General features: G+C 43.4%; 1 protein-coding gene across 1 annotated transcript; it reads right to left on the bottom strand.

The window, feature by feature from the left end:
- Positions 1 to 5,408: 5,408 nt before the first annotated feature.
- LOC308375737 (carbonyl reductase [NADPH] 1-like) lies at positions 5,409 to 8,181 on the bottom strand (the record flags this gene model as incomplete). Its single annotated transcript, XM_080851916.1, has 4 exons — positions 5,409 to 5,648; positions 6,182 to 6,305; positions 6,874 to 7,054; positions 7,893 to 8,181. 4 exons carry the CDS (start codon positions 8,179 to 8,181, stop codon positions 5,409 to 5,411), a joined length of 834 nt encoding a protein of 277 aa, XP_080708042.1.
- Between the last annotated feature and the right edge of the window lie 1,656 nt (positions 8,182 to 9,837).

The raw sequence follows: 9,837 nt of genomic DNA, 5'->3' as shown, positions 1-9,837 counted from the left end.
TCAAATGATGATGGTGGAAAGTAAAAATGCAAGCTCAATCGCGGAGCTCCGCCTACCGAGCGCCATACACACACACACACACAGACACGCCTTCAGAAAACAAAAAGTGCACCGTCATACTGACACGGCAGAATTGATTTGTAACACGATTAGGGAGGTGTGTTCGGTGTCAAAGGCTAAAGTCAATATGCAGCGACATCTTGGCTCAAGCTGTCTCTTCTGCTCTTACCTGTCGCTGAGTGTCCTCATCCTCTGAGTCTTCCATAGGGAGGGTTCCTACCCCGTTATCCAAACTATACAACTCATGTTAAGAAAACGGTGATTATTTTTCTTTCACTCCTCTTGAATGTTTAACTCAACACTTCACATATTCACACATAAATAGGTTTTTAAACTCAGATTGTTTTTGGTTTAATCACATAACCCTAATAGTGTTAGGCTACTGGAAATATGAAATCATGTCCAATGTTAAAGGCACCCAGCGCAACTTTATAGGCTTGAGACTCGAAAAAGAAACATTCAATTTCTAGTCTTTTTTACACGTAGTAAGTTTCAATAACTCCATACCATTACATATCGACATTCAAGGAGCAAAGATGAGACGTCGTTGTGTGGTGAGAACTGAGAGAAAATCGTAAAAAACAACAATCGCCGGTGGGGAGAGGCCATTTTTCCATTGACTGGAATCCTGCTTTATTTATTGGTGGCACCAATAAATAAAGATTTGGGGGGAAAATGGCGGCGATTGTTGTTGTTATCGATTTTCTATCACTTCTCACCATACAAGGACGTCTCATCTCTGCTCCTTGAATGACGATATGAAATGGTATGGAGTTATTGAAACTTACTATACGTGTAAAAAAGACTAGAAATTGAATGTTTATTTTTAAGCCTCGAAAGATGCACTGGGTGCCTTTCACAGTGACATATTCACTTTTAACATTCCACCTCTCATGTTTTTGAACATCATTCATTTACATTTACATTTAGTCATTTACCCTTCAAAAGTTGATACTACAAACATTAACAACATTTTACAGGTATTTTTCTTTTCACAAACAGTCAGTCATTTAGGTACACCGGAGGTACTCTCACTCTGTAAGGGTGTCAGCGGCGTAATAACGACTTGACGGTCCCGAGTGCAAACCATCCATCGGAGGCCCCTGTACCGTCGTATCGCCAAGTGAAACTATTGATTTAGCGACTTTGAGAGGCACAGGCAAATGTACTTATGATGTACAATACACATTAAGGTTGCTACAATATGTTGTCATGAAAACACCAATGAACACAGTATTTCATCAAAACTGATCAGATGGGACAACACATGGGAAAACATTAATACAGCTTCTTCAGGGGGTTATCAAACGTTATTGTGAATTACGAACATGGATTTATGGGAACTCCAAACAAACTTCCTCCAACAATATCACGTAGACCTATGTGCAAAGTAACTTATTCTATTAACGACATTGCAGCGAAAAACACATTTCAAGTACCAGTAGGCGTATACAAAAACACAACATGCATGACGTTTAGAATGGCATCCTACGAGACTTGCGTTGAGCAAAATTATCAACAATTTCAGAAATATTCAACCCCCTGGCCCGGATGCTTTCGATGGGCAGGGTAGCTAATCCACTCAGTATCTACTACCCAATACTGCTCTTAAGTAGGTCTTAAACATCTTTTGTTTAGAAAATGATCGCTATGCTGTGGCTACGGTCACAGGTACGGTAAGAAACAATAGCAGAGCCATGCACACCTCGCCAAATGCTGATATAACCGAGTGGTTAACAACAATCTGAGTTTTTGCTATCTGTTGCACTCATGACTGCTGAGAAATTGCTGCTTTAAAAGCAGGGCGTGAACTATAGGAGTTGCGCTGGAAACGTGGGCGCAATATCCTGTCATAGTGTGCAGACAAAAGCGTGCCCCCTTTCGCCACGGGCCCTAGTGCAGCTGCACATCCTGCAGAGCCGTGCACACCTCGCCAAATGCTGATGTATCCGAGTGGTTATCAACAATCTGAGTTTTTGCTATCTGTTGCACTCATGACTGCTGAGAAATCGCTGTTTTAAAAGCAGGGCGTGAACTATAGGAGTTGCGCTGGAAATGTGGGCGCAATGTCCCTGTCATAGTGGTCAGACAAAAGCGGGGCTTTTGCAACGGGCCCTAGTGCAGCTGCACACCCTGCACTCCCTATAGTTACGCCACTGAAGGGCTTTCTTGGACTGGTGTCACAAAGGATTGCAGGTGATAGTAGAAAATTCACCCTAGTTACCTCAGGACTCCGGAGCATATTATATTATAAGTATATTTATTAGACATACAAACAAAAACAATTGCAATCTGGCTCCCCTCCCAGCACAAGGCTGAAAGTGAAGGCAATGATAAACCTATTGCACAAGGTTTATATAGTCAGCAGGGGTAACCAAGTGGTGGATTTCTCACGTCTGAGGCTCCCTGTCTTGCAAGGATGGCAGTTTTGCACAAGGTTGGAAGAAGCACAGTTCGACCCTCCTTATCGCCTCTGGTTTAAACATGCTCTTGTCGGTATGCAGACTAAGTGGCACCTAACAATCTTAGTTACACACACACAGAGAAAAATCATGCTCTTGCTTTCATAAGCACATGATTCATACAAGGAAAATATGAATACAAGGTACTTGATTATTATATTCTTAAGTCTTTAAGAGTGTTTGGAAATAATCTCTATCAGCAGGTGTGACAGGTGTGTTTACTGCACCGGGTGCGGCATCCTCAAATTAGTTGGTGTGTGTTGCTGCTGTGATAGGGTTGGGAGAGAGATGGTAACGGTTTCTTCGCAGAGTGCCCCTAGGCGTCTCTATGTAGGATCTTAAAGTGCCAGCATTGGATACCACTGTGCCCCTCTCAAGGATGTCCTTGACCCACACATGGTCACCTCGTTGCAGTTATGACATATTGCATGCTCTGTGACGACAGTCGTAGTTTCGTTTCTGTCTGTATGTTTGTTCAGTTCTTTTCAGGTTATCCATGTCTGTCCAGCCTGGGTTAAGCTGGGATGAGATGACAGGGACAGGTGTTCTAATTTTCGGACTGTGTCCGTTAGCAGAGGAGTGGCGCGGTAGGCCATGAGGCCAAGGTAAGGATCAATAGATTTCTTAAGGAGACCTTTGATGGTCCTTACGGCCTGCTCTGCCTCACCATGTGAAATTGTGGCCCATTGTCTGAGCGCACAACATCTGGTATGCTGTGAAGTGCGAATATGGATTTGAAGTGCTCCACCACAGCCTCAGATGTGGTATGAGTGAGTTTGACCACTTAAAATAACCTGGAAAAATAGGTTGATGACCAGATAATGTTTGTGATTTTCTGTCTGAAACCAACCTGCCCCCACAGTGGACCATGGTCTTGCTGGGAACTCGGTGGGTTGCAGTGTCTCTTTAAAGCCGGTTCTCTCACGACTGCATACGTCACAGTTTTCCATCAGTCGTGTCAGGTCTTTGCTAAGGCCCAGCCCCAAAACAGATTGTTTGGCCCTCCCTCTGCATTTACTGAGTCCCAGGTGGCCCTCATGAAGTTTGTTCAGCAGGTCTGCTCTAAGTGACGCTGGAATTACTATTCTACAGCCGTAAAGAAGCAAACCCTCATGAACTGTTAGCTCACCTGAGAATGGCAGGTAGGGACGGAATGCTCTTTGTATGGAGAATTTATCAGGCCAGCTCTATCTTTTCAGTGTGTGGAGTAGAGTGTCTTTGTCCTGATGTGTTTCTATGTCTTTAATTCTTTTGCCTGTAGCTGGGAGGCTTGCCATCACAGTTTCCACATACAGGTTGACCTCCTATTCCTGTAAGCCTTCTGCTGTGTTCTCGATTGGCGCTCTGGAGAGCACGTCAGCAGTGGCAATGTCGTTGCCTGGCACATGTGAGATGGTGTGAGAGAACCTAATGAGCCCAATACGTATGTGAGGTGGCAGTTCATCCAGACTCTTTGAGCCTAGAAGGGGAACCAAAGGCTTGTGATCTGTCTCTATGTGGAAGTCCTTCCCAATGAGGAACTCGGCAAATCTCTTACAGGGCCATGTTGGGTCTAAAGCTTCCTGTTGCTCAGGGCTCGCAACGCATATGCCACCGGCTTCCAGTTTGTTTCATTTCGTCGCTCGAAGAGAACGGCACCCATGCTGTATGAAGATGAATCGGCTGAAACGAGTGTGTCAGCATTTGGGTCATACAAGGTACGACCCGGCGGTGTTGTAAGCTTAGCCTTTATCTGTTCAAAGGCTTGCTGCTGCTGCGGACCCAAGGCCCCCATATTGGAATTCCTCAACAGGACCCAAACGGATTTCTGATATTCGGCGTGATACCAGTGTCATTTGACATAGTTATTGCACTGAGTTTATCAGCTGCCTCAGGGTGTTTGCTGTCGAGGTGCCTTTTTAATTTGCATGGCTTCATGCTGTCATTTGCCAGAACCTCGGCACACAAAACCCACTGAGGACATTGCTCAGTCGTGACGGTGAAACCAAGCTGCAAATAGCTCTTATCAGAAGCTTTAGGTTCTTCGCAACTGGCGCATCGGTTGCCTGACTTTTACGAATCAGAAACTTGTCCATAGTTGTGTTTGTTTGCTGATACAGTGTGTGTGAAGTAAATACAGTTCTAATGTCAACGTTGTGGTCTTGTGAGTGTGTTTGTATGTTTGGCTGTGAACGACTTGCACTCAAATAATGGAAGAGGCTGTGAGGGGGCAATGGTTCCTAACACAACGAACTGTACACAATGTAGATAGGGACAACACAAAATAGTATTCAAGTGCTGGTGTTTTATTTGTTGCAAAATGGTGGATGATCAAACATTTTTAATGTAAGTGTTAAGGAAAAAAAAAAGACTGTGGAGCAAATTACTCCTTAGAATAGGCTACGAATAGACCTACTGCAAGTGCAGTAAGGTATTACTAAGAAAGATACTGTTTATAAAGCAATGAATATCTGAATGATAGAGGAAACAAGAAAAATCGAACAAACTCTGCAGAGTGCCGACTCAGAGGTCAAGCGCTTACCATGCCTGTGGTTACTTTTACATTCGGAAGCGTATGTGCAACTTGTGTTCAAATGTAAGACTCCGTTTTGATTGGTGGATCAGGAATGAAACAGTATTTGATTTGTTTGTGTTTGATTTGTTTATTTTTTCTCCGTCTGTAAGCACACTCAGATCTCAAAAGCGTAGTAAAAAAACACAAATTTACAGTTTGCATGTTATTTTCTGTACTTCAAGTATTAGTAAAATACTTTTTTACTCTCTTAAAAAAGCCCTTCTCACACCGCTACAGTTATGGAAAATGTTATGCATGTTCCCATAACCATGTTTAAGTTATTTACAAAGTAAGTAGTGTTTTTTACTTGATTTTATTATTTGTACAGTATTTCACCATTCATGCACCACCTTGTCCCACACTAGCTGCCCATGGGGTTCCGTGGCTCCGGCAGGGAGCAGGGCGAGGTACACAGGCGTCTCGGCCCCCTCCTCTGGACTTTTTGGGGCTTTGTCCCCGGCCATATCTGTGCGCACCCAGCCAGGGCAACAGGCGTTCAGCAGGATCCCATCACCTGCCCTCGTTTGGCTCATAACACGGGCCTGGATCCGGGACAGAACTGTCACGCCAATCTGCAAAGGAGAACACAGTCATGGACCAATATACTGAACACAGTCACGGACCGATATACTGAACACACAGTAACGGACCAATATACTGAACACAGTCACTGACCGATATACTGAACACAGTCACGGACCGATATACTGAACACAGTCACTGACCGATATACTGAACACACAGTCACTGACCGATATACTGAACACAGTATTGGACTGCAGTACTGAATGCATAGGAATGTGTGTTTCATGTTCCAATAAAATGCTTATATACTAATCTGAAAAGGGAAAAGGAAACAAAAACAAATGGTTCGACAGGGTCTGTACCTAATTAAGTTTTCATGTTTCAGTAAATGTCTGAAAAGAATGGCTAAAGTACTTCATAAGAACACAAATAAAACACAAACATTTAGTTTTGTAGGGTTAGAAAAGCAGTGAACCATTTAACTGCGAAACCTTTATCCGCACTGGATTTATAATGTTGTTCAGTGCTCAGAGGTCTTGTCAGATGTTCACCCAGTCGGCAATGTGTGGTTAAGCCATACCTTAGTTGTACCATAGGCGGTTTTTGGCCATCCTTTGGCCTCGTGGTCGCCCTTCTGAGCTGCCGCCACAAACTCTCCCATAAGTCCACACAGCTCCTCTTCGGAGATATGTGGATTGCGAAACCTGAAATTTCAATATGGTTACAAACATATTATGTATTCATTCCAGTCCATGAACTGGATTCATTCCAGTTAAGTTTAATTTGAATTCAAATCTGTACAGTATAACCGTTCAACATGTAAGGGATAACGGCCGTTATCCCGCTTATCTCCCGTTTACAACATCCAAAAATGTTTTTATTATTATTATTATTATTATTTAGAATTTCCTTTATCTTGAGGAAACGTAATATGCATAATAACCTGATGAATTCTTAATTTGAAGCCTAGTGCTCCCGTTAGAGAAAGTAGTGCGTTTTTTGAAGGAAAAAAAAACGTTACGTTGGTTGTCAATGGTAACCATTCAAGAGCATTGATATGGAACGGCGATTTAACTTTTCTACTGGGACTACGTCCAAGGTGTCCGGTTATACGAACTTAATGTACACCCCATTAGCCAATCAGAAAACAGTATTTCGTTCCAGAGGGAGATAAGTATGGTAATTGCAACATAAACAGCATTAACAATCAATCATTTTTCATACATCAACCTGAAAGCTTATTTGACTGTCTACAAATATGAAGGTGCATACTTTGCCTGTAGCTCTGGGCTACACTTGCCAAGAGCAATCTTGCTGACAAAGCTGGAGACGTTGATCACTCGCGCCTTAGGCCTCAGCAGGGGAAAGAGAGCCTTGCTAACCCACAGGGTGCCCCAGAAGTTGGTCCGCATGGAGACCTCAGCCTGCTCTCCGAATGGTTCAGTTGCATTATCTTCACAGGGGGAAATATACCAGTCATATTCATGTAACTCACAAATAGCAATATGTGTTGAACGTTCATTCATACAAGAAATTTCTATCAAAAGGACTGTGGCATTCCATTCACATTCCGTGGCATACAGCCTAAACTGTTAGCCAGGAGTTGTCAGGGCTCCCCTGCCCCAAACAGATGTGATTACAGCCATTTAGTAAACTACAGTCATTTTCTTGATTAACTAAATCCAGTGTAATCAAAGCCAATGACACATTCAATCTGATATGTAAAGCTGAACTGACAGGACACTGAGGACGGACCACTGATCAACGTCATGATGATTAAGCTAAGGTCCATATTTGAGGGTTCAAAGAGAGATCATACTCTTCATCACTGATGCCCCCGGCAGTCACCTGTCCTGCTGAGCCTCTCGGGCCAACTTCCTTTAGTATGCATTAAGTACACATGACGTGCAAGAAACTCCTGCCCAGTGTATGAAGACAACAATCTGGAATAGGCATGCCTGTCTTAGAAATGCCAACAGGTAAAATAATTGGTAGTGTGCAAGTGAAACCTTTAAGAATACCCCGAGTTTATTTTAACTATGTTATTAAACATATGTGGAATGTCCTTCTGTTAGTCAACTGCACCAGAAGTGAGCTGAATGTGCAATTTGTGATCACCTAACCTGATGTGGCCGGTGAGGGTCAATCGAATTTCCCTAAAACAAGTTTGCCGGTTATACAGACAAACAAGTAGTCCCTTTCGAGACACACACACAATACCAACAATTCATTATGCCTGCCAAAACCATGTCATATTGAAACGTGTTGTTACTTTAATCAAAGGCACAAACCTTTGAATGCAATCCCAGCATTGTTGATCAAGACATCCAACCCGCCATAATTCTTCTCTAGGAATTTACGGAGTTCTTCTGCACTGCTTTGGTCGCAGATATCAAGACGGTGAAACAGCACGTTATTGAATCCATCGGACTTCGCTTGTTGCACAGCCTCCTGCCCGAGTTTCTCGTTGCGGGCAGTGAGGATAATGTCGCCAGAATACCCAGCTTTGCATAACCCCTGTACAATTGCAAATCCGATGCCCTTGTTCGCACCGGTGACAACAGCAACTTTTCTTGACATTTTGTTCCAAGGGCAAAGAAATTAGAATTAACGTGAAACTATGATGATGGAAAGTATAAATACAAGCCCGATCGAGGAGCTCCGCCTACCGAGCTCCATTCACACACGCACGCCTTCAGAAAACAGAAGTGCACCGTCAAACTGACACGGCAGAATTGATTTGTGACACGATAAAGCATATGTGTTCGGTGTCTAAAGCTTCATCCTATATGCTGTGTCATCCTCGCTTAACCTGCTTTTCTGCTCTTACCTGTCACTGAGTGTCTGCATCTTACAATTAAGGCGCCCTAAAAACACAATAGCCATGAAGGAGTGATTACTGGAAAGTTTCAACTTCTTGAAATGCTGGGTATGCTGTGCTTCGGAGCCCCCCGTGACACTGATGGGAAAACTATTGCGTGGCCACGAATTAATAAGCCATGTGAAGGCAATAACCAAATTGTGGCTACTCTCATAATGCGTGGTCGCAATTACGGAATATGTTGTTTACCTAGCTCTTAAGGACCAGTATCACGCATGAAGCATGAATTTTAATTAATTAAATTTTATTTTAATCTTGGTGTAAAGGAGGGGGGTCTGCTTTAATTCCAGAGTTTGCTCTTTGACTTTCAGTAAAGTAAATGGCAGTATTCTGAGGTGCCAAATACCAGTTGTCACAGGTTGCCCGGTAAGAACATAGGGATGCCAAATTCCCAATGAACCCAGCTGATGTAAACACACACACTCTCATGACATACACGTTCGAAAGCCACGATTCCCGTGAAACGTGAACCGTGTTATAGTAAACCATGAAATTCTCTTGGGGGACCCGAACACATTTTTGTCACCTTCTGTGCACGTGAACCCCATGCGCAAATTGGAACACAGCTTGGTTGACCTCTCGTGCATGGAATAGGAGAATGGAAGAGCGTAAGCTTTGCATAACCCCTGAACAATGCAAAGCCAATGCCCAAAGCAACTTTTCGACATTTTGTCCCAAGGGTTCAAATACATTTGAATCAACGTGAAAGTATGATGGTTGAAAGTGGAAATGCAAACTCAATCACGGAGCTCCGCCTAACAAGCTCCATACACACACAGACACGCCTTCAGAAAACAAAAAGTGCACCGTCATAATTACACGGATTGATTTGTGACACGATTAATTTAAGCATATGTGTGTTCGGTGTCAAAGGCTAAATCCTGTATGCAGTGTCATCCTGGCTCAAGCTGTCTCTTCTGCGCTTACTGCGCTTACCTGCTGTCACTGAGTGTTCCCATCCTCCGAGTCTTACACTTAGGGCGCCCTAAAAACACAATAGAAGAAGTGATTACTGGAAAGTTCCCAATTCTGGAACTGCTTGGTATTCCATGCTTCTACGGAGCCCGTAGCTTCTACTGTGTCACCGGTGGGGTAGTGAGGTATTTTAGAAACCCCAGGCCCCGGTGTTGTACCCGATTCAGCACCCCCGTCAGAATATGCACCCCCTTGACGCACCACTCGCTTGCCTAAACAAACGCAGGGGAAAATACTATACTACGATTTCATTATTTGTGAAAGAGATCGAAGAGAAGAACACAAGTGATTACAGTCTTTAGAACTGTTCTAAAGAGTACAAACAACCGATGTTTTTCTATGCAACCCTTGACGCACCACTCGCTTGATCGGAAAGGAAA

Source organism: Sprattus sprattus (genome assembly GCF_963457725.1).
Source record: "Sprattus sprattus genome assembly, chromosome: 1".
NCBI lineage: Eukaryota > Metazoa > Chordata > Actinopteri > Clupeiformes > Clupeidae > Sprattus > Sprattus sprattus.
The sequence above is the reverse complement of the archived record's forward strand: the minus strand, read 5'-3'. Positions and strand labels throughout refer to the sequence as shown.